This window comes from Physeter macrocephalus, chromosome 9 (genome assembly GCF_002837175.3).
Source record: "Physeter macrocephalus isolate SW-GA chromosome 9, ASM283717v5, whole genome shotgun sequence".
Lineage (NCBI taxonomy): Eukaryota > Metazoa > Chordata > Mammalia > Artiodactyla > Physeteridae > Physeter > Physeter macrocephalus.
Genome location: NC_041222.1, coordinates 90691652 through 90716910, shown reverse-complemented (window position 1 = coordinate 90716910; position 25259 = coordinate 90691652). Strand labels below are relative to the sequence as shown.

Genomic DNA, 25259 nt, shown 5'->3' with positions numbered 1-25259 from the left:
TCAATCAGTTATATGTATACATATAGCCCCCTTTTTTAGATTTCTCTTCCATCTAGGTCACCACAGAGCATTGAGCAGACTTCCTTGTGCTATACAGTAGGTTCTCATCGGTTATCTATTTTATACATAGTAGTGCATATATGTCAATCCCAATCTACCAATTCATCCCATCCCCCCTTCCCCCCTGGGTATCCATAAGTTTGTTCTCTACATCTGGAGGGGTCTAAGAGAATTTTGAGTCTGGTCCAAACTCCTCATTTTAGAGTTGAGAAAGCAAAACCCAGAGAGGTGACCACTGACTAGCCCAGGAATTTAGGGTCCTGAATCTCTCAGGGCGTCTAGAAAAAACTCAATCTGTGGATGACACTTATTTGTGTGTGTTTTGGTTTTTTTTTTGTGGTACGCGGGCCTCCCTCTGTCGCGGCCTCTCCCGTTGCGGAGCACAGGCTCCGGACGCGCAGGCTCAGCGGCCATGGCTCACGGGCCCAGCCGCTCCGCGGCACGTGGGATCCTCCCGGACCGGGGCGCGAACCCGGTTCCCCTGCATCGGCAGGCGGACGCGCAACCACTGCGCCACCAGGGAAGCCCGTGTGTGTTTTTTAGTCTAAGTAACATTACTCTGTGGTGTACTTTCTGAACTAAGCATTTGGAGTTTGTTCCAACCATTTTCTTGGACCGTGTAAAACACTATCCGGCGGCACATGCTACTTCATAAGATGTTTAATAAGACTTTCTAATTGAACCTCCATTGTTCCCAAACTGATCTGACATTAAAGATACTTTTCTTAACAGCTTTGATGGAATCTACTTTCTTTTTTTAATCTATCAAAAATGTTATTGCACAACTTAGTGCTGAAATAAAACAAGCGTCTAGCAGCAAACCAAAGTCAGAGACAAACTCGACTATAGCTTGAACCACTGCAGACTGCGCCGCCTGAAAGCACAACCAAAGGACACCGCCCTAACTGCAAGTCCACCAAGGAAGAGAAAAGAAAATGTTGCCTCCTTTCATGACCTGCTTCAGTTGCCTTTTCAGTTGCTGCTGTGTGTTAACTGAACCAAGGTTCAGGTTACGCAGGCTGCCTCTACTGTGGCAGGTCTCTGGGCTGGGCGCTCATCTTCCTTGCAATAAAGAAATGCACATCCGGCCTCGATGCCTCAACCCTGGTGAGAGGTAACTGGGGTTCAGCCAGTGGCCTCCCGGCGGCGCCCAAGAAACCCCAAGTGCTCTCGACCGCACCGCGGGGCGGGACGCCCGGAGCCGAGCTCAGCTCGCAGGATAGTACGGGGAGCCAAGTGCAAACCTGGCAACCCCCAAGTCCGCGGCCACAGACTGCTGGTCGCTCTGCCACGTTTTTCAGGAGGGTCAACCCTTCGCCAGGTTTGCTGGCCGCTAAGAAAAGCCGAGCGTACAAGAGTCGAAGCTAAACAGCTTCCCCGGCGCCCCACCTCTTGCAGGACGCTGCGTCCCTAGGACTCCGCGTCCCGCGTCCTCTCCTCCCACCTCCACGTGCAGAGCAAGAATGTCCTGTACTCCTAAGTGGCGGTCAACCCCCCTCGCCCCGGCCACGGGCCAGCTTCTCCAGGAGAAGGGGCCACTTTCTAACCGCGCTCTCAATGACGGGGACTGAGCAGCGGCCAAGGCCAAGCCAGGGTCACCTTGGCTCCCTTGCCTTTCATTCCAGGGCCCCGCCGAGCGAAAAGGTTGCTGCGGGTCACCGCCATCTGAGCCCTTCCTCCCACGCCCCTGGTCCCGCCCCTCGCACTCTCCCCCCGCTCCTTTCCCTGCTGAGCCCAGGCGGCCGGGAACTCAGCCTCAGCCCGAGTGGAGGGGATAGCGCGGGAACGCGGGAAAGAGAGAAAGGAGAAGTGGGAGCCGCCCCAGAGAGATCGGAGGAAAAATTCCCTCCGTGGCCCTTCCAGATCCCACCCCGGTGACCCTTTTGGGGGCAAGCGCTCGGGCTAGGAGAGTCCCCGGCGCGCATCGCAACCCCTTCCTACTTCCTCCTTCCCATCTTCACAACGTGTGCAAGTGGCCGCTGAGCAGATTCTGCAAGTGGAGGGGAGTCTGCGCGCAAAACTTACTGTCGGCGGTGGCCACCCCTCCGCGGGAGACGGTCAGACTCTGAAGCCACACGCTCAGAGCCACCAGAAGCAGGGCTTTGCTCTCCATCTCGGGGCGCGTCCCTCTGTGGGAGTTACAGGGCACCCCCGGCTGGAGCGGGGACAGACGGATGGACCGGCTGAGCCTGAGGCGGGAGCAGGCTGGAGCAGCGGTCTGGCGCTGGGCAAGTCACCCTTTAAAGAGGAGGCAGGGCAGCTAGAAGTGGCAGGTTTCCTCGGAGGAGGAAGAGGAGGAGGAGAAATTGAGTCTGACACTGTTTCCACTCCACGGCTGCTTATGTGATTGGAAATATGCAAATAAACCTCATCACCTATTGGCTATAAAATCATAAGTTGAGGGGAGGGTCCTAAATTCACTTCCAAATATTTGAGCAAATTGTAATGAGGATCAACCCTGCCAGCAAGAAGAGGGAGAAAGGGCAGAAAGGAAATTTTACTTTCTCTATGAGGCCTATTTGCTTTTCCTAAGGGGTCTGGCTCTCCTGGGTGCCCGGAACAAGTACCAAACACAGGTTTATGTGGAATACTCTGGAATCACCAGTTTTCCAAGGAAAGGAAGTTAAGTTGTTAAACTACATTTGGTCAATACTGAAACCCACTCCTCTTTTGATGGATCCTGTTTGTAACTTGCAGTGTTTTTTTTGTTTGTTTGTTTGTTTTGTTTTTTCCCTCCCCCCCAATTCTTCTGGACAACGTCAATCTAAGGACCCATGAACACACGTTGTTCTGCAGCTTGAACTTGCACAATCTGGTATTTTAACATTGGCAAAATGGCAAGTGGTTGTGGAAAGTAATCTTACTCTAACTAGTTTCTAATTTTTGCCTCATGAAAATTATACCCAGTCCTCAAACTCATCAAGGAATGCAAAGATTACATTTTATCCTCAGAGGCAGAATATTGAGGCCAAATAGTCTAAAACTGTATTGTTATGCTAAATGAAAGAAGCCAGTCACAAAAGACACATATCCTATGATTCCATTGATATAAAATATCCACAAGTAGGCAAATCTTAGAGAGTAGATTAGTGGTTGCCTAGTGCTGGGGAATAGGGGAGGGAGGAGAATGGAGATGTTTTGGGGGGGATGGTGATGAAAATGTTCTAAAATTACATTATGGTGATGGTTGTACAGCTGGGTAGATAAATGAAAAACATTGACTTGTACACTTTAAATGGGCAAACTTTATGGTATGTAAATTATATCTTAATAAAGCTATTAAAAAGAAGTATTGAGGTATGCAAGTAAAATAATAAGAATAATAAAATCACTTTGGATATTGCATTTTTTTGCCAAAATGCTGAGAATACTTTCAAATATCTTTTTAAATGTAAAGAATTTGAATTAGCCAGGAGGGATAATTAACTCTATACTCTCCACTTTACATCTGAGTAATGGGCTCATAAACCAAAACCTCCAATTCACTGTCTATATTGGATTATTTCTCTGAATACCTTTAATGCTTCCTTCTAATCATCCCTCCTTCCTTCCCCCTCTCTGCCTCTCCTCCCTCACAAATACACACACAATCTACATTTGTATGTTAGAAAGATGAAAGGCCATACCATTTAAACTAGGCTCATATTTTCAGTTTTTCTCAAAAGCAAAATACCTGATAATGCCCAAATAATTCAGTTTGTTATTCTACAGAATAGAGTTCTATCTTTAAGCTACTGTGTTAAATGTCACAGCACAATTTGTCTTGTATTGCAAATATTAAACAATACATCGTGCACATGCAGTCTATACTACAATACATGTAAAGGAATGTTGAAATGTGCCAAGAATTAAACCCTCAGGAGAGTTTCAGAAGTAGCAGAACAGACCAAGCAGCAGATGAATAATTATGATATGGCAGTCCTCCAAAAATTTTATAGTAAATTCTAATTTTAAAAAATGACACAAGATGAGTACATTTGCATTGCCTGTGCTCAAGGTATAAATAACATATAAACAAAAGTGCAGGGCTTCCCTGGTGGCGCAGTGGTTGAGAGTCCACCTACCGATGCAGGGGACACGGGTTCGTGCCCCGGTCCAGGAAGATCCCACATTCCGCGGAGCGGCTGGGCCCGTGAGCCATGGCCGCTGAGCCTGCGCGTCCGGAGCCTGTGCTCCGCAACGGCAGAGGCCACAACGGTGAGAGGTCCGTGTACCGCAAAAAAAAAAAAAAAAAAAGTGCAAAAATGTCTACTATCTTATATAGAATACACAAGCAGTCTATTTTCACACATAAATATCATTTGTTAAGACAACCAAACCAATCTGCACTGCTGTGCCTTTTAGAGAACTGCAAGAAGATTTTACGTAATTGCTAAAGGGAAGTGTGATGCTTATAACATATGTTTAAAATGATTTTCCGGGTTAACAGACACAAAATCAAAGCAGTCAAGAGTTAGAGTAATTTTTTTTTTTTAATATGAAACAGATTTTGGAGTGGTCTGTACTGTTACACTGCATGTCCATCAGAGTTGCAGAGATTTCCAGGAAGAATTCACTCATAGCAGCTCAGCATGGTAGAAAAGCAGACAGATTGGCTCCAATCCCGGGGACGAGCAGTGGGCAGGTGGGTGTGGCGGCAAGGCACTCTCTTGATTGGCTGCTCTCAGAGCATCAGATGCCTGCTTTCTCTTTCAGAGGCTCACATGATCTCCAAGTACAGACTTGCATGTGCGTTAGAGAAGTGCCTCGCCCAAACTTCAGCAAGGTTATTTGATCACTAATAGTGTGAGCCTTGACTTTTTCCATGATTGACATTTCCCTTGTAACAGACTTAAAAAGCTTCAGGTTAAAAGATACTAAGCTTTGTATAAACGTTTAATAAACAAGTACTCATGGTAGGACATTTGCTCCTGTTATAAGCTTAAAACTGTAAGTAAAAAGTTAAATGGGCATACCTGAAGAAACGACAACTCCAGAACTCCACATGTAAGGAAGTTTCTTCCTTCCTTCCTTCCTTCCTTTGTTTCTTTCCTGTCTATCTTCTGTCATTTAAATTGAGGGCCTGCTATTTGCACAGGCTGGGCGCTTTTCATCCCTTTTTGCATTTAATCATTTCAAAACTTAATGATATTCCCACTGTACAGATGAGGGAATATGAAACTCAAGGAAGATTAAACAATGGTAACCACCAATCATAAAGTATGGTTTGTTTTTTATTTTGGAGATCCAAAGGAAGAACAAAAAATGTATTTGATGTGTGATATTTTAATGTTGCTGTAATTGCAAACCAGAAAAGGCTGGGAAGCAGATATTTTTTCTGCATGCATAGTTTAGTGCCAATTTTATTTTGTGGCTGTTTTGCTAAATTAGCATGATGAAATGTCTAAGTGGGCTCTAAAAGTGCATCAGTACTGAAGTGAATATGGTCTCTATCACAAAAATTATATTTAATGTAGAAAAAAGCGTGGCTAATACAAATAAAATTTATAAATACAAAATCATAATTATAAAAAATTTAAATCTATTGACCTGAATAAAAGCAAAACCAAGATGTTTACTAAATATTGCCATAAAAGTCTTTTCTGCTGCTACCCACCTATATCCCAGCATTAAAAGGAGGGAGGAGCCCAATCTGAATCTGAACAGAGATGATATGACAGAGGGTGAGGATAAGGTTGAGGTTGTAGCTCTGGAATCTGGGGACTGAGGCAGTTGATAAGTGGAGATGTTGGTCTTGCAGGCCTCTTCTTTTACTCATTACCCAGCAAAGCTATGTTGAAGAAATTCCAAGTAGCAGTTCAAAGGAAGATTAAACTCAGACAGAATATAGTTCTCCACTGGTAAAGTTGGGTGTTATGTTCTAAAAAAGTTAAAGTACAAATAAATGTTATATTTTGCCAATTTGCTACTGTCTCCTTCCTCCACCAGGTTTAAATAAAGGGAGCAGGTTACTTTCTTTACTTTGGCGGCAAAGAAATTGCGGGGTGTGGGGAGAACTGTTTCAGATGACAAAAGTATGGTGTTAAATAAGACAGATACATTTTAAGGATTTTAGTTTTCTTGAGTTGGAGGTATTCATCTCCTCCCCTCTTCCAAACACACAAGAAAACAAACAAAAAAAATGAAGAGAAAGAAAAAAATCATGTGATAATATCAACATTAAAAGATTTGTCTAAGGACTTCCCTGGTGGTGCAGTGGTTAAGAATCCGCCTGCCAATGAAGGGGACACAGGTTCGACCCCTGGTCAAGGAAGATCCCACATGCTGCAGAACAACTAAGCCTGTGCACCACAACTACTGAGCCTGTGCTCTAGATCCCATGAGCCACAACTAGTGAGCCCGTGTGCTACAACTACTGAAGCCCGATCGCCTAGAGCCCATGCTCCACAACAAGAGAAGCCACTGCAATGAGAAGCCTACGCACCGCAACGAAGAGTAGCCCCTGCTCGCTGCAACTAGAGAGAGCCCGTGCGCAGCAGCAGAGACCCAATGCAGCCAAAAATAAATAAATAAATATAAATTTATTTTTAAAATAAATAAATAAAATAAGTTTTGTCTAAATAAAGTTAAGAAGAGAAATAAAAGATACATAAGATAAATAAAAGATTCAATAAGAAAGCAAATAAAGATTACGCAAATTGTACGTAAGGTGAAGGAAGGTACTGCTCTTTTCACCTCTGTGGTCCTTCCCACAGCGTCCATTTTTTTAAAAAGAGAGACTAAATGATAAAGAAAAAGACAATGCATTGCAATGGCATGTCGTAGAATAAGGCTTTACAGTGAGGGGGGCACATCAGAACATGCCAGAGAGACAGATTCTGTCACAGAGGAACTACAACAGGTCAGGGGAGTGCAGAGAAGGATATAGGCCTTTCCTAGAAGACAGCTCATGAAAACTAAAAAGAATGTCACATACATAACCCGCAGATTTATAATCCATATTTGTTTATAAGTAGTTTTTATTTTCCCTTTCCCGAAAAAAAAAAAAAAAACCCAAACTTAAAAACTTAAGTCCGTGTAGGAAATCAAAGGAGACTTTCTATGAGACTTGAATATGGAAGACCACAAATGTTTTATGCAGAGGACTTCACATTTACCTTCAAAGCATCAAAGCCCTAGATGGAAATGAGCTGAGCTTGACTTAGCACAGACATGTTTGAAGTGCCCCCTGCTGACTTCCTGGTGACACTGTAACGTTTCAAAAAAGCCATTTAAAGAGGTTTGACTTGGAATTGACTTCAGTTAACTTTAAGCTCTTATATTGTTATTTGGGGTTTTCTTGTTTCTTTTGTTAAATTATATGTAAGTTGCAGGAAGTTATTGCTCTTTTCACCTCTGTGGTACTTCCCACGGCGTCAAACTGTGCAGTGAAGTTAGGAAGTTCTTAGTCAATAGTGGTCGGGTGAATTAATAACACTGAGTAAAAGATTATCTAGTGCTAAATAGGGGAGAAGGCAGGATTTTTTTTTATTTCAAATTTTCACTAGATTTAGTAATTAGGAAACTTGACCGCGTACGTGCACACACACACACATGCACACATGCACACATCCTCCTTGCTATAATCTAGTTAGGCCAAATCTATCTGGGTTAGAGAAATAGAGGATAACTTCATTTGACTGGAACTTTTTGCTGCCCTCATATATTCCTCTTCTTCCTTTTAATTAGCTCTTTAGTTAAAAATGTAATATACTCTTGATCAAAATAAAACCACAAAAGACAAAATTTCAAGCACTACGAAAGTGTGTGCAGTCAAACAAAAGTCCTTCTCTGGCCTCAGACTTCCAAGCCTCTATTCTCTCTCCAGGAGCAACTAGTTTCCTTTTATGTGTATCTTTCTAGAAAAGGCTATGTATTTGCCTGCATAAATGTGTCTGTAAACATGTGTACATGTATGTATATAGTCATCCACACATGCACAACTTGCTTTTTTGCAGTAATGTCAACACACTGTAAGCGCCATTCTACAATTTATTCTTTCACCTAATAATGTGACTTAGAGATGAAGGCCCCCCTTTTTTTCTTTCTTTTTATGGCCGTGCAAGTTGTACCATCATTTATTAAACCAGACATCTATTAATAGTTATTTAGGTCTTTTGGTAATGTAAACCAGATTGTAATAAACGAAGACAAATTCTTTGAAAATATTGAGTCAAAAAGTATGGCTATTTATTATTTTAATAAGTAAAGATACTTGTTCTCTAATGAAATTGCACAAATTTACATTCCTACCTACAGTGTAGGAGAGTTGGGTGATTGTGGATATTCTGGCCATTGCTGTGTATTATTGAACTATTTAATCTCTACCAACCACAAAGTGGAAAATGGTGTCTTGTTTTAATTGTCATTTAAAATAATAATCGGGAATTCCCTGGCAGTCCAGTGATTAAGACTGCACTTCCACTGCAGGGGGCATGGGTTCCATCCCAGATCCCACAAGCCATGCTGCATGCCCAAAAATAAAAAATAAAATAAAATAATAATAATATCAGCTAACTCTCATATAGCACTTGCTGTGTGTAATAGTTAATATCGTATATTACAAATATATTACAGTAGCTTTATTAAGATATGTCACATATCATATAATACATCCATTTAAGCTGTACAATTATATTGCGTTTAGTATGTTCAGAGTTGTGTAAACATAATAAATTTTAGAACATTTTAATCACGCTCAAAGAAGCTCTGTACCCATTAGCTGTCACTCACCTCCCCACCCTCACCCAGAGCCAGCCCTAGATTACTTTCTGCCTCCATAGATTTACCTATTCTAAACATCTCATGTATATAGAATCATATAATATGTGGTTTTTGTGACCAGCTTTCTTCACTTAACATAATGTTTTCAAGGTTCAGCCATGTTGAAGCGTGAGTCAATACTTCATTCCTTTTTACTGTCAAATAATATTCCATTGTATGAATGTAACCCAGTTTATTTATCCATATATCAGTTGATGTATATTTGGGTTGTTCTCACTTTTTCTTCTATGAATAATGCTGCTATGAACATTTGTGTACAAGTTTTTGTGTGAACAATATGTTTTTAATTCCCTTAGATATACCTGGAGGTGTAGGATTGCTGGGCCATATGGTAACTAACTCTGTGTTTAAGTCTCTGAGGAACTGCCAGACTATTAAGTACCTCTCTCTTCATAGAGTTTCCAGATTTCTCTCTGAGGGTTTGTTGCCACTTCCTTGTGTTGCAAAATAGTGCTCATTTCTTGATTATTACATATTATATATATTTATATGTATATAATAGGATATTATTTACTGTCTGTCTATTGCATGAGATTGTGGTCTTGCATAGTTGGGGATGAGATCTTATTCATACCCTCTGTCTCCTTAATACCAAGCATAGAACTGGGTACCAGAGTAGGTACTCAAACATTCATGTGAACAAATGATTGAATAGAAGAAGAAAGGAAAAGTTTAAAAGGTGAAAATAGGCATATACTGCAATGTGTTTACATTTATCTCAAAACTTATTTTCTATTTTCCTTGGCAAAATAGTTAAATAAAAGAGCCAGAATTAAAAGGATCGATTGAAACCTTAAGTCTTAAAGAAGTTTATGTATGAATTGAATATGGTGGTGTGGGATATTCACAAATGAAGTAAAGGTAAATTCAGGAAATCAGAACCAAATCAAGAGGATCCAGATCTCAGCTTGCATTGTCATAAACATTTGTGATTATATGGTCATGCTTTCTTACTATTATTATATGACTTAGAAACTTATATAATTTTATAGGTGATTTTTTTTCTCCTACTTGAATGGATATTTTAGTGTAAAACTGATGGCCATTTTTATGAATATTTTGTCATCAATGATAGAGTACTATTTTATCAAAAAATATTTGTATGTTGTCCAATACCTTACATTCAAGATATTTAAATAGGCTAATAATAGTATAAAGTGTCACATATGAACAGTCTTCACAGTTGTAAAGGCTAAGGCACTATACTCAGAATTGAGAATTTGCCTGGATCTAGCCTGATTCTCAAAGAACCACCTGGGAAAACCAGCACACAAACTGATCTTCAGGATTATTTCTAAAAACTCTGCTCTCTGACTTCACACATCAATTACTATATTTCCTATCACTACACAGAAATTTGATTGAGCCTTGTGTAAATTTCTACACAGCCATCTCAAGCCTACTGCACATACCCTACCCTAGATGCATTCTTTGGACCATTTCAGGCTATAGAAAGTCAACCCAGTTGATTTATTACCTAATAGTAATGCAATAAATCTGCCAAGACCTTGAGTCTACATTATTAACAGCTTTATCTAGAGGTCTTGAAACCAATGTCTGCTTGACTGGCCAGGAAAAAATTAGCAGTCTCATCAGTTCAGTCCTGCCTGAATAAGGAAGGCTTTTCTACCTCAAACGTCAGCTCTGGCAACTTCTCCAAGGAAAGTAAACCTCATTAGAATTTGATCCTAATCAAGATTAGAAGATTGAGAATATGTGGCAAGATCCACACTGAAAGGGGAGGCAACCACAAAAGTTGGAGTTCTGGGCCTATTCCTGGTTGTTAGGACCCTGGCCCCAGGGATCTCATTGACATCAGCAGTTTCAGATACACTGAGATAGAACACTTTGTTCACTTAAGCACTATAGATCCTTATCTGTAAAGTGCTAAATCTGGCTTATATCAGCTCACTAAAGCTGATTATCTTTAGGAATTTTGCAAGCAGATTGATGACATTTGTAGCTTGAAATAAGCCACTGAGGCAGTATTTACGCCATGAAAATTGGCAAACAGTACAAACTAAGGCTTTTCCCTCAAGAGAGCTGGCTGTTAAATATTTACCAGTATACCATTTATCCCTACCCTATAACAAACTACATATAAATCAGTGGTTCTCACCAGGGAGTGATTTTTGCCCACGGGTGACATTTGGCAATGTCTGGAGACATTTTTGTTGTCGTAAGTGGGAGGAGGGGAGAGTTGCTACTGTCGTCTAGTGGGTAGAAGCCAGCGATGCTGCTAAACATCTTATTAGAACCCTACATAACAGAGAATTATCCAGCCCCAAATGTCAATAGTTTTGAGATTGAGAAACCTTGGTGTAAACCTTGAGGAAGTAAAGCTTCCTGATAGCCAATATTCATTAAGACTAAAATAGATTTCTAGTAGCAGAACTGACCAGAATATCCCTATAAGTACTCTCTTTCCCCATTAAAATGCTCACGTGATCACCTTACAACCATTGCTAACGCTCATGTATTAAAAATTAATGTTACAGGCACTTGACACCTGAACTGTTGTTTCCTCTATCTACTCACATTGGAGTCCTACCCACCTTCCAATGATTGCTCTTTCTACCTATTCCAGTGACATTCTGCTACCTTCAACCAACCCCTACCCACCTATCCAACTACCTTCTTTTAAAAAAACTGCTTTATTGAGATATTATTCACATGTCATGCAATTCTCCCATTTAAAGTGTACAATTGGCTTTTAGTATACTCACAGGGTTCTGCAACCATCACCACAATCAGTTTTAGAACATTTTCATTACCTCAAAAACAAACCCTAAACCTATAACCAGTCGACCCCAATTTCCCCTAAGCTCCCCAGCCCTAGGCATCCACTAATTTACTTCCTCTTTGTATAGATTTGCTGTTCTGAATATTTAATATAAATAGAATTATATAATATGTGGTCTTTTGTAATCATGTTGAATCATATGTCAGTATTTCATTCCTTTTAATGACAAATAATATTCCATTGTGTGGATGTGCCACATTTTATTTATCTATTTATCGGTCAATGGACATTTGGGTTGTTCTCACTTTTGGGCTATTTTGGATAATTCTGCTATGAACATTCGTGGATATAGATTTTTGTGTGGATATATGTTTTTACCTAGGAGTAGAATAACTGAGTCCTATGGTCACCCTATGTCTAAACATTTGAGGAACTGCCAGGCTGTTTTCCAATCTAGCTGCACAATTTTATATTCCTATCAATAATGTATGAGGATTCCAATTTCTCCACATACTCACAAACACTTTTTTATTATCTCTCTTTCTGATTACAGGCATCCTTTTTGGTGCAAAGTGATATCCCACTGTGCTTTTGATTTACGTTTACCTAATAGCCGATGATATTGAGCATCTTTTTTTGTGTGTGTATGGGTCATTTGTATATCTTCTTTGGAGAAATGTGTATTCAGATTTATTGTCCATTTTTTAGTTGGGTTATTTGTCTTTTATTATTGAGTTGTAAAAGTTTTTTCTGTATTCTTTTACACATTTTTTTCCCAGTTCTATGGATTGTCTCCTCACATTCTTGATAGTGTTCTTTGATGCACAAAGCTTTTTAAAACAATTTTGTTGAAGTCCAATTTATGTATATTTTCTTTTATAATGTGTGCTTTTGGTAGCATATCTAAGACACCATTGCCTTCTTCAAGGTCATGAAGCTTTACCCCTGTATCCTTTTAAGAGTTTTATAGTTTGTGCTTTTATTTTTTTTTAAATTTTTTTCTTAACATTCTTTTTTTTTTTTTTTTTTTTCATTTTGGCTGAACAGCATGACATGCAGGATCTTAGTTCCTCGACGAGAGGTCGAACCCACGTCCCCTCAGTGGAAGCGCGGAGTCTTAACCACTGGACCACGAGGGAAGTCCCAGAGCTTACATTTAGATCTGTAATCCATTTCGAATTTACTTTTAAGTATGCTGTGATACACAGAGGTCCAAGTTTATCCTTCGGCCCATGGATATCCAGTGTCCCAGCACCATTTGTTGAAAAGACTGGACTTTCCCCAACCTTACCAAAAATCAATTGACCTTAAGTGTGAAGATTTTTTTCTGGATTATTGATTCTATTTCATCAATTATATCTCTATCCTTGTGCTTGTACCACATTGTCTTGATTACCGTAATTTTGTAGTAAGTTTGAGATCAGGAAATGTGGGTTCTCTTTGTTCATTTAACATTAGTTAAAAGAACATTCCAGTTCTTTTAACATTGGTTTGGTTATTCTGGATCCATTGAATCTCCATATGTTATTGATTTCTAATTTCATCCCATTGTGGTCAGAGTACATATTTTGTATACTTTAAATCTTTTTAAATTTACTGAGGCTTGTTTTATGTTCCAGCATATGGTCTACCTTGTGCATTTAAGAAGAATGAATATTCCTATAATCATTGGGTGAAATGTTCAGTAGATGTCTGTATCATATATATATTTTATTTTCTACATACTATGATATTTGACATCTGAAAAAACCTTTCTGGCTGGGAAGAGACTGCCCCTCCTTGGGCTAGCCAATTCTTAGAAATAGCAATGGACACCACTGGGAGCATGCCTTTGATAATGAAGACCAACCAATCCAAATTCATACCTCCTTGATCTGGCCTGTCCACCCCAGGAGGCAATATTCATTAATTGCTATAGATTTTTTATCTTTTTCCAGAGCCCCTGTAAGTTTATTTTAGCAAAGTTTTGATTACACATTGATGACTCCATGGGGGAGCAAAGAATTAGAGCTTCCTAGTCTGCCATTTTGCTGATGTCACTCCTCACCAATGAGTTTCGACCACCATAATCAAGATATAGAATATTTCCATCACACTAGAAAGTTTCCTCATTCCTCCTTCCCAGCCCAGGGAATAAATGTTCATGTTTATATCACTATAGCTTAATTTTGCCTGTTGTAGAATTTTATATAAAGGAAATCAAACAGTATGCATTCTTTCATGCCTCTTTCAATCAACCTAATATTTTTGAGATTTATGCATGCTGTTTTGTATATTAGTAATGTGTTCCTTGTTATTGCTGAGTAATATTTCATTGTATAAATATGAGTCTGTTTGTTTATCTAATCACCTGTTGATAGACATTTGGATTGTTTCCAGTTTTTTGTTATTACACATAAAGTTTTTATGAATATTCTTGTATAAGTCTTTTTGTGTATGTATATTTTAATTTCTCTTGGGTAAATACCTAGAAGTAGAAGAGCTAGATCATAGGGAAGTTGTATGTTTATAAGAAAGTGCCAAACTGGTTTTGAATATGGTTGTAACATTTTGCACTCCCAGCACTTAGTTATGAGAATTCCAGTTCTTCTATATCCTCATCTACACTTGCTATTGTCAGTCTTTTCAGTTTTAGATGGTCAGGTGTCCATGGTGATACCACATAGTTGTAGTATTTTGTACTTTTTGGTGATTTATGATTTTTTTTAAACATCTTTATTGGAGTATAATTGCTTTACAATGGTGTCTTAGTTTCTGCTATATAACAAGGTGAATCCGCTATACATATACATATATCCCCATATCTCCTCCTCTCACTTCGTCACAGCTTACCCTTCCCCCTCCCCATGTCCTCAAGTCCATTCTCTACATCTGTGTCTTTATTCCTGTCCTTCCCCTAGGTTCTTCAGAACCATTTTTTTTTTTTTAGATTCCATATATATGTGTTAGCACACGGTATTTGTTTTTCTCTTTCTGACTTACTTCACTCTGTATGACAGACTCCATGTCCATCTGCCTCACTACAAGTAACTCAATTTTGTTTCGTTTTATGGTTGAGTTATAGTCTATTGTATATATGTACCACATATTCTTTATCCATTCAACTGTCGATGGACACTTAGATTGCTTCCATGTCCTGGCTATTGTAAACAGAGCTGCAGTGAACATTGTGATACATGACTCTTTTTGAATTACAGTTTTCTCAGGGCATATGCCCAGGAGTGGGATTGCTGGGTTGTATGGTAGTTCCATTTTTAGTTTTTTAAGGAACCTCCATACTGTTCTCCATAGTGGCTGTATCAACTTACATTCCCGCCAACAGTGCAAGAGGGCTCCCTTTTCTCCACACGCTCTCCAGCATTTATTGTTTGTAGATTTTTTGATGATGGCCATTCTGACTGGTGTGAGGTGATACCTCGTTGTAGTTCTGATTTGTGTTTCTTTAATAATTAGCCATGTTGAGCATCTTTTCATGAGGAGGTGGGTCAAAAAGGATCTTGCTGTGATTTATGTCATAGAGTGTTCTGCCTATGTTTTCCTCTAAGAGTTTTACAGTGCCTGGCCTTACATTTAGGTCTTTAATCCATTTTGAGTTTATTTTTGTGTATGGTGTTAGAGAGTGTTCTAATTTCATTCTTTTCCATGTAGCTGTCCAGTTTTCCCAGCACAATTTATTGAAGAGGCTGTCTCTTCTCCATTGTATATTCTTGCCTCATTTATCAAAGATAAGGTGACCATATGTGCATGGGTTTATCTCTGGGCTTTCTATCCTGTTCCATTGATCTATATTTCTGTTTTTGTGCCAGTACCATACTGTCTTTTTTTTTTTTAACATTTCATAATGAAGTTATTTTATAAGGCATTTACATTGTCCCTTTTTCCACATTATAAGAAAAAAATAAAAATAACCCCCCCAAACTAATCCTGTGACATGAATGAGGAAACCAAGCCACCAAGCAGTAGCCACAGAACTTATTCATGTCAGAGCTAAGACTCAAAGCCTCAATGCTTTGCTAATTATTTTTTAATAACAACAAAAATCTTTTTTACTCTTCTTACAAGACATGATATGTTTAATTTAAAAAATAAATGTATTTATGAATTTTCTATTTCCAAGCCCCATTTTTTTCAGATATCTTTTTTCTTTAACATTTTTCTCTATCTCTTAACAAACATAGTATTTTCAGCCTTTTAATTCTTCTGATTTCCCCCCCTGCATTTAAGCTTTTAACCTGTATTCCCTCTGTTCCTCTCTCTCTGTCTCATCAATTTCTATAACGCAGTTGTGTCTTTTTTCCTTCTTCAACAATTTCTTATATCTCATTCCTATTTTCTCCTTATTTTATTTTATTCTTTTTTTGCCTTATTTTAAAACTTATTTCCATAACCTCTACATTTCCCCTAGAGTCCCCTTTTTTCTTGTCTGTATCTGTGTTTTTCCTTCTTCAATTCTGTTTCTGTCAGACCATTTTTAACCACAATCCCCCCCACTTTTTGTTTTACTTTTGGGTTTTTTAAAGATTTTTTTTAACTGAGATATAATTGACTTATGCCATTATATTACTTTCAGGTGTACAGTATAAGGATTCAATATTTGTATATATTATGGAATGATCACCACAGTAATTCTAGTTAACATCCATCACTACATATAAATTTTTTTCTTGTGATAAGAACTTTTAAGATTTACTCTCTTAGCAATGTTTAAATATTATAAACTATTATTTACTATAATCATCATTCTGTACATTACATCCCCATGATTATTTATTTCATAACTAGAAGCTTTTGCCTTTTGTTCCCTGATAAACTGAATTTAAAAAAAATTTTTTTATTAAAGTATAGTTGATTTACAATATTGTGTTAATTTGATGTGTACAGCCAAGTGATTCAGTTATATGTATATGTTTTTCACATTCTTTTTCATTATAGAATAGTACAAGATACTGAATAGAGTTCCCTGTGCTATACAGTCAATCCTGTTGTTTGTCTATTTTGTATATCATGGTGTGTACCTGTTAATTCCATACTCAATTTATCCCTCCCCCAAATTCCACTTTGGTCACCATAAGCTTGTTTTCTATGTCTGTGAGTCTATTTTTGTTTTGTAAATAAGTACATTTATATCACTTTTTTAGATTCCACATATACGTGATATCATATGATATTTGTCTTTCTCTGTATGACTTACCTCACTTAGTATGATATTCTCTATGTCCATCTATGTTGCTGCAAATAACAATATTTCATTATTTTTTCATGGCTGAGTAATATTCCATTGTATATTTATATACCACATCTTTTTTATCTATTCATCCATTGATGGACATTTAGGTTGCTTCCATGTCTTAGCTACTGTAAATAATGCTGTAATGCACATATGGGTACATATATCTTTTTGAGTTAATGTTCTGATTTCCACCCAGAAGTGGAATTGTTGGAATGTACAGTAGTTCTATTTTTAATTTGTTCATACTGCTTTCCATAATAGTTGTACTAATTAACACTCTCACAACAGTGTACAAGCTTTCTTTTACTCCACATTCACAAATAACAACACTTGTTATTTCTTGCCTTTTTGATAATAGCCATCCTAACAGGTGTGAATTGGTTTCTCATTGTGGTTTTGATTTCCATTTCCTGAATGATTAGTGATGTTGAGCACCTTTTCTTGTACCTGTTGGCTATCAGTATCTCTTCTTTGGAAAAGATGTTTATTCATATCCTCTGCCCATTTTTAAAATCAGATTGTTTTTGCTCTTGATTTGAATGAGTTCTTTATATATTTGGATATTAATCCCTTATCAGGTATATAATTTGCAAATATTTTCTCCCATTTGGTAGGCTGCCCTTTTATTTGGTTGATGATTTCTTTGCCGTTCAGAAGCTTTTTAGTTTGATGTAGTCCTACTTATCTATTTTTGCTTTTGTTGTCTTTTGGTTTTCTTTTATGAAATTGTTTTTGTTACTGTAGGTCCTTTGCTTTTCCTTATAAATTCTTGAATTACCTTGTCAATTTCTACAAAAGAACATATTGGGATTTTTACTTGTATGATATTGAATATATTCATTAGCTTGGGAAAACTTACATCTTAATAATATCAAATCTTTGAATCCATGAACATGATTTATCTGTATTCATTTAGTTTTTTAAAAATTTCTGTCTGTGTAGTAAGTGTGGCAATTTTAAACATTTAAACATTTCTAGGAATTTTATGTTCTGAAGCTATTGTAAATGGTATTTAAAATGTTCATTTTCCAATTGTTTCTCATGATGTAGAAGCTAATTAATTAATTAATTTATTTATTTTTGTATATTACTCTGGTATCTTGTAATCTTGCTAAATTTTTTGGAGATTGCCTATGGTTTTCCATGTAAAGGTAACTGTACATTTGCTTTTAAATTTGCATACATTTTATTTCTTTCAATTTTCTTATTGCATTGGCTAGGCTGTCTAGTAAAATGTGGAATATAAATGTTCAATACAGAACTAACATCTTTGCATTTCTAGTCTTTGGAGAAAAGCGTTCAATATTTCACCATTAAGTATAATTTTAGCTGTGATTTTTCACAGATGTCTTTATCACATTGAAAAATTTCCTTTCTATTCCTACTATGTTAATATTTTATAAACTAGATGTTAAATTTTGTCAAATGCTTTTTCTACCCTTACTGAAATAATAAAAAAACTGTTATCCTTTGTTCTTTTAATGTGAGCAATTACACTGATTTTCAAATGTTGAAGCAACCTTGCTTTGTGGGAATGAACCTCACTTAATAATGATGTAATATATTTTTATGTTGTTGCATTTGGGCTATAATATTTTTAAAAGTGTTTTTTGCAGTTATATTTATGACCAGTATTGTTCTATAATTTTATTTCCCTGTAAAGTTCTTTTCAGATTTTGCTATCAGGGTACTCTTTTCTTATATTGATAGAATGAATTGTGAAGTGTTCCATTTTCTGTTTTTTGTTTGTTTGTTTTGGCTGCACCACACAGCATGTGGGATCTTAGTTTCCCAACCAGAGATGGAACCATGCCCCCTGCAGTGGAAGTGCAGGGTCTTAACCACTGGGCTGCCAGGGAAGTCCCAGAGTGTTCCATTTTCTATATTCTAAGAGAATTTGTATAAGATTAGTATAATTTCTCTCCTAAATAGGAATTAACTTTCTTTAGTAGACATGAAGCTATTAAGATTTTCTATTTTATCTTGTGTTCATTTTGGTAAGTGTGATTATCCCGTTTTCTCAACACCATTTGCCAAAGCAAATTTCATTTGTTTTCTGATTATTGTTTTAATAAATCTTTATATTATTCTAGAAACAAACTTTACAGATATGTGTTTGCAAATGTTTTCTTCCAGCATATGATTTTTCATTTACCTAACCATGTCTTTCTAAGAGTACAAGTTTTTTTTGTTTGGTTTGGTGTTTTTTTTTGGCTTCATTTTGTCTTTGTTGCTGAGCATGGGCTTTCTCTAGTTGCAGTGAAAGGGGGTTACTCTTCGTTGCTATGTGCAGACTTCTCATTGCAGTGTCTTCTCTTGTTGCAGAGCGTGGGCTCTAGGCACATGATCTTCAGTAGTTGTGCCTTGTGGGCTCTAGAGCACAGGCTCAGTAGTTGTGGGGTATGGGCCCAGTTTCTCTGCGGCAGGTGGGATCTTCCCAGACCATGGATCAAACCCGTGTCCTCTGCATTGGCAGGTGGACTCTTAACCACTACTCCACCAGGGAAGTCCCAGAGTACAAGTTTTTAAATTTAGTAAATCCCATTTACTTTTTTTTTAAGTTTTATTGATCATTCTTTTCAGTGTTCTTTATTAGTTTTCATAGGTCTGAATTTTCAACTGTTAATCTTTCTCTTTAATCTGAATAACTGCTTTTTGCAATGTTTTGTAGTGTATGTCTGCCGGCAACAAATTGTCTCTGTTCTTGTTTGTCTTAAAAGGTCTTTATTTTGCCTTTATTTTAAAGGATATTTTTGTTGGATTCTAAGTTGATGATTTTCTTCCAAAATTTTCAAGATATTATTCCTCTTCCCCTCTCCTCATCTCCACTCTTTCTGATGAGACACAAGCTGTCATTATTACACTGTTCTTGTGCATGTAACATATCTTTTTTCTTTATCTTTAGTTTTCAGCAGTTTGAATATGGTGCTCCAAGGTACAATTTCTTTGTTAGTATTTATTCTTCTTGGGGTTTGTTGGAATTTCTGCATATGTGAGTTGCTCTATTAATCAAATTTAGAAAATTTTTGATTAATAGAATACTTTTTTCTGTTTGTTTTCGCTCCTGTTTCCTCTTTGACTCTATTTATACTTACTTTAGACTACTTGATACTATCCCCTGAGATATTTCAAATATTTTATTTATCTTTTTATTTTTTGGATGCATGGCATGTGGAATCTTAGTTCCCTGACCAGGGATTGAACCCTCGCTCCCTGTGTTGGAAGCATGGAGCCTTAACCACTGGACCACCAAGGAAGTCCTCAAATATTTTAAATAACTTTTCTCTCTCTGTTTTATTTTGGATGATCTTGACTAATTCGTTTTCAAGTTCACTTCTCCTTTCTTCTTTATATAAAATCTTTTATTAATCTCATCCAATCAATTTTTTTATATAAGAGACTGGACTTTTCAGATCTAAAATTTTCATTTAGTTCTTTATTACAGTTATCCTGTCTCCCTGATACTCCTTACTCTTTTCTCATATATCCGTCTTTCTCTGTAGATTTTTAAACATGTTTTTCATAGTTACTTGAAAGTCTTCATCTGCTTATTCCAACATCTGGATTATCTGTGGATCTATTTTTACATAGCTCTTTTATGCCTACCAGCTATCATCTCTGGGTTGTTTGGAATCTTGGCTCATGCATATGCAATTCAGAAGTCAGCAAAGGATTCTGAAAGAGATTTATATATATTTTTGATCATATTTCATAAAAAAATTTTCTGTGAAATACATATATTTTTTGAAATTAAGTTTTTCTTAACTTCTAGTGAAAATAAAACTCCACAGGATAAAATTTTATTTTGAATTGAGGTATAATTATAATTACAGAGTTAAGCAAATATATTACACATGTTAATAGACAGTAAAATGTAAAAATAAAATTTCATTGGAAAAGCAGTTTTTAGTGGATGGATTAGTGTTTTAAAATTTAATCTATGTATGTATGAGTTAGTTATAGCTAGAGTGATTCAGGGTTCACCTTCATTTTGTTTTTATTTTTATTTTATATGTGTAAGAATTGGGAATCCTTTTTCATGTAAATAAATTGGTAGAAATGGAGAAAAATTTGTAATAATAATGTTACTCTGTTCTTAGAATTATTCTGTAGTTACATGCAAACATTATATACTGATCTACCATTAGAAATAATTTTTAAGAAACATTTGCTTACAACTGAATTTTGTCCTCCTACATTTTTTTTTTTTTTTTTTTAGAAAACAAAGAACTGGAATGATATTTTATGCAGAGTAGAGTCATCTGTTTTCTCAACAACAGATACGAATATTTTCAATTGTCCCATTGTTCAGTGTTCCTCTCCTCCCTCCCCTGCAAGATTTTATGTCCCAGGAAAAAGTTCTCAATAAATGGTACCTTTTATTAGCAATATCTATAGGTCCCAGATACCCCTCAAGGCACTGACTAAACCCCTAGTGTGACAATTTCCTCTTGTTATCTTCAGCATGCTAAATATTAATTCACAGTTTCTACTGGACAATAGACTACAGACTTAGATAACTGCTACCTTCTTCATGTAACATTCCTTCACATTTCTAGCCCTCAATAAAACTCTTCAAGGATGACAAACTATTTAATATGACATTAGGGTAGACTACATACTATTCTATACCATATCATTTCTGTGTATTAATCATGTGGCCAAAATAAGATTATACCCTTTCTGAAGACAACAATTCTGATTTATAATTCTATTTACTTCACATCTACCTCACAGATGAACATTTAAATAGATTTTCAATAAAGTGTGGGAGAAAAAATATTTCCTCCACTCTTCTAGGGTCTTCTGGCTGGTCTAAGAACTAAATTGATATGAGACAGAGTAACAGGAAAAAATAAAATTTAATCATGTACATACGAAGTCTCTATAACTATATGACAAAGGACTGTTAAAAGTATTCAGACATGTGTTAAAGAATGGTAAGATATACTTTATTCAGAGGGACTGTCATGATAGTGTGAATGAAAAATGTTGTCTGCCATATCAGTAAACAAATGATGTTGCGACCATCAAGCCACTGCACCCACCCCTGACGGTGAGCCCTGAGGGAACTAAGGATGGAGACAAAGGGCCTGCCCACTGCCAAGCCCTCAGCCACTACAGCCACCCCCAACAGTGCAGCCTGAGGGGACTAAGGATGGGAAAGAACTGGATACTGGCCCTAGATAACGAAGCTGTATATCAAAGGAATGATTTCAATGAGCCCAGACTCTTGCATCTTCCCATACATAGAAAAGTGCTAAATTTCTTAAGATATCTTGTTTTCTTTAATTAACAGTAATCTTTTGATGTTCTGACTACCTGGTCTTTGTTGCAAAAACCCCTATATATCCTGGCTCCTCCCTTACTTCTTTGGAGCAGTCCCTCAGAGCTATCTGAGAAGCTGCCTCTGGGCTTAAGGTCCTCAGAAACTCCACTGAATAAAACATAGTTCTCAACTTTTAGGTTGTGCACTTTTTAAAAAGTTGACAATGGATATAAGGACTACTGTTGTGGAGTTTTGCATTAGGGGACAGAGATTGGGTTCAACACAGACTATGACAAGGAACAGTGAGAATTTATAGCCAAGAAGCAGCGTGCAAGTCAGTGGATGGAAAATTGCTAAGAGGAAACATAAACTGACCTAATGAGATCTTTGCTGAAGGTAGGTCAGGGTAATCAAACATTACCTGAAGGATGGTAAGAGTGAAGAACCTGATTATATATTGAAGGTGATCAGATATTGAGGGTGGGAGATCCTGAATGAACTGACTTAGCAGGATTCTTGCTAAAATTGTGCTGTAGAGAACATGACCAATTGATAGGGACAGAGTAGAATAATCAGATAGCTCAGAAATCCCATTAGGGAATTGTAGATAGAGAGGGAACTTTAGGGGGCTTTGGCAGACCACAGTAAGCTAATAATCACTTAAGAAAGTAGGTTTGCTTAACCACAAAAGCAAGCAGGCTTGCTTAGCAACAAAACCATGCAGCAGAAGCATGAGACATGCCTCAAAACAATCAAACAATGGTGGCATGAGACCCACATCCTGCCCAGTGAGCTCAGTAAGTTAATGACCCCTAGGACATGCTCTCTGCACACATAAAAAACAATGATTTATGGAAAGGTGAATTTTCAAAGTGAAAGACCCTCATTGTACTGAGACCTTAAATAATTTTTCCATAGTGCCATGACAGTCCTGGCTTGACTAAGTAAGGACAAGAAAACCTCCCTGTCCAACCTGGAGGAGGAGCTGATGATGGAAGCATGATGTCTACTCAAGAATGAGGAGGAAGTTGGTCTTTCCCCCTCCACACTTTTCCTTTGATTATAAGCCTGTAGCTAAGTTCTCGGGGCATGGCATCTTCTCACCCACCCACTTGTAAGCCTCCCAAGCATCCTATTCTAATAAATCACTTCTTATCTATCTCTTTGCCTCTCACTGAATTCTTTCTGCACTGAGACATAAAGGACCAGAGCTCCTCAGAGCCCTCCAAGACGCCACCTAGTGGTTTCACAATGATGCTAAAAAGAGCTCAGAGGAACCTGGCTAGAGTTTGGTCAAGGAGACAATATTCGTCAGGGCCTTTCTTGTGTGAAATAAAAGCCAAGAGAACTTTGGGTGGCTAGGGAGCTAGTGTGACAGACTAGAATCTCAAACTCAAGACCTCTTCTCCAAATGAGACATTTCATAAGAACTGGAGGGGTCAAGGAGGCTGGGGAGCTTGGGAAGCAAGCAGTATCTTCTGAAGTCTGGTGCTGAGGAAACAAAGTCTTACTACAGAAAAACTTTCAAGAGAACCCAAGAGGTCCTCACCTCAAGATATTTGCCATATTTTGAATTTTTTGAGCTGAAAGACAAGAAAAGTAAGCACAAAACCCCTGATGGACAAAACTTAGGGAACTGAGGTTGTAAAAGATCTGTCAGATTCTCAGTCAAATGTGGAGGGGTGCTATGCTCTGGGAGAAGATTGAGGTGGAAAGGCAAGGTGAAATCCTCCATGGTCTACTAGTATTTTGAAGACAATTTCTTGTCTTGTTCCAGTACTAGAGAGAAGGGTCTTGCATTACCCATGTGGCTACTCTCTCCCAAGTGGCATCTGCTAGAGTTTGAAGCTGCCTGGGTAGGATTTTAAAGAGTTAAGCTTAAATCTCCAAAGGACAGAACAAGAATCACCTGCACTCTTCTGCAGAGACAGATATCTGTCAGACTCTTAACTAAGAAATTGAAAGAGCAATGTCTAAGGAGCATGCACAAAGTAGTGGACATTGACTCTAACTAAAAATGTACCCTACACCAACTCAACTCAATTCTTTATTAGGATCAATTTAACAGAATAAAGGTAAACCCTCTCAGGGATGCTTAACATTATCTTCAGTTTCTATGGCTGTCTTGTAAACATGTCCTGTACATAAAAACAATTTATGAGAATCCAAATGGCCAGCAAAATGTGACCAACAAGGAAGAAATAAAAACATGCAATATAAGTACAGACTCAAAGATGATCCAGATGTTGGTGTTAGCAGATAAGGACTTTAATTTCCTTTATAAATAATGTTAAAGAGAACAGTGGGAAAAGATGGACAAAATAAATGGAGAAAATGGAGAATTTTAACAGAAGACTGTAAACTATAAAAAAAGTCAAATGTACATTCTAGAACTTAAAATAAAATGCATGAAATTAAGAATTCACTGGATGGACTTAACAGCAGCTCAGATGAAGCAGATGACAGAATTAGTAAATTTGAAAAAAAAAAAGAACAATAGAAAATATCAAAGCTGAAGCACACGGAGGAAAAAGAATAGGAACAACAGATCAGATTATAAAAGATAAGTTTTTGTATAGACTGGTGAGCTAAGTATGATTTTTACATTAAAAAATACTAATGGCAAACTCATTATTATTTCTTTCCAGCTTTTTTAAGGTATAATTGACAAATAAAAATCATGTGTATTTAAGATATACAAAATGATGTTTTAATATACAGGTACATTATGAAATGCATACTACAATCAAACTAATTAATATAACCATCCCTTTTAATAGTTACCATTGTGTGTGTGTGTGTGTGTGTGTGTGTGTGTTGAGAACACTATGATCTATTCTCTGAGCAAACTCTAAGTATACAATGCAGTATTAACTATAGTCACCATGCTGTACATCAGATATCCAGAACTTCTTTATCTTGAAACTTTGTCATCTTTAAACAATAGCTCCCCATTATCCCTACCCTCCAGCCCCTGGTAACCATCATTCTACTCTCTGCTTTTATTTATGTGTTCAACTTTTTAAGATTCCATATGTAACTGAGGTCATAAAGTATTTTTCTTTCTATGTTTAGGCTTATTTCACTTAGCATAATATCTTATAAGTTTATTCATGTTGCAAATGGCAGAATCTTCACTTTAAAGGCTGAATACTATTCCATTGTATATATAAACACCACATTTTCTTTATCCA

At 37.3% G+C, this 25259-nt stretch overlaps 1 protein-coding gene across 1 annotated transcript in view; it reads right to left on the bottom strand.

The window, feature by feature from the left end:
* LPL (lipoprotein lipase) overlaps positions 1 to 2389 on the bottom strand; it is a 29845-nt gene extending 27456 nt beyond the window's left edge. The window contains exon 1 of the mRNA XM_007102921.4: positions 2086 to 2389. Coding sequence (XP_007102983.1) covers positions 2086 to 2173 — 88 coding nt within the window. The 5' untranslated portion in view covers positions 2174 to 2389. The remainder of the gene's footprint in view (positions 1 to 2085) is intronic.
* Between the last annotated feature and the right edge of the window lie 22870 nt (positions 2390 to 25259).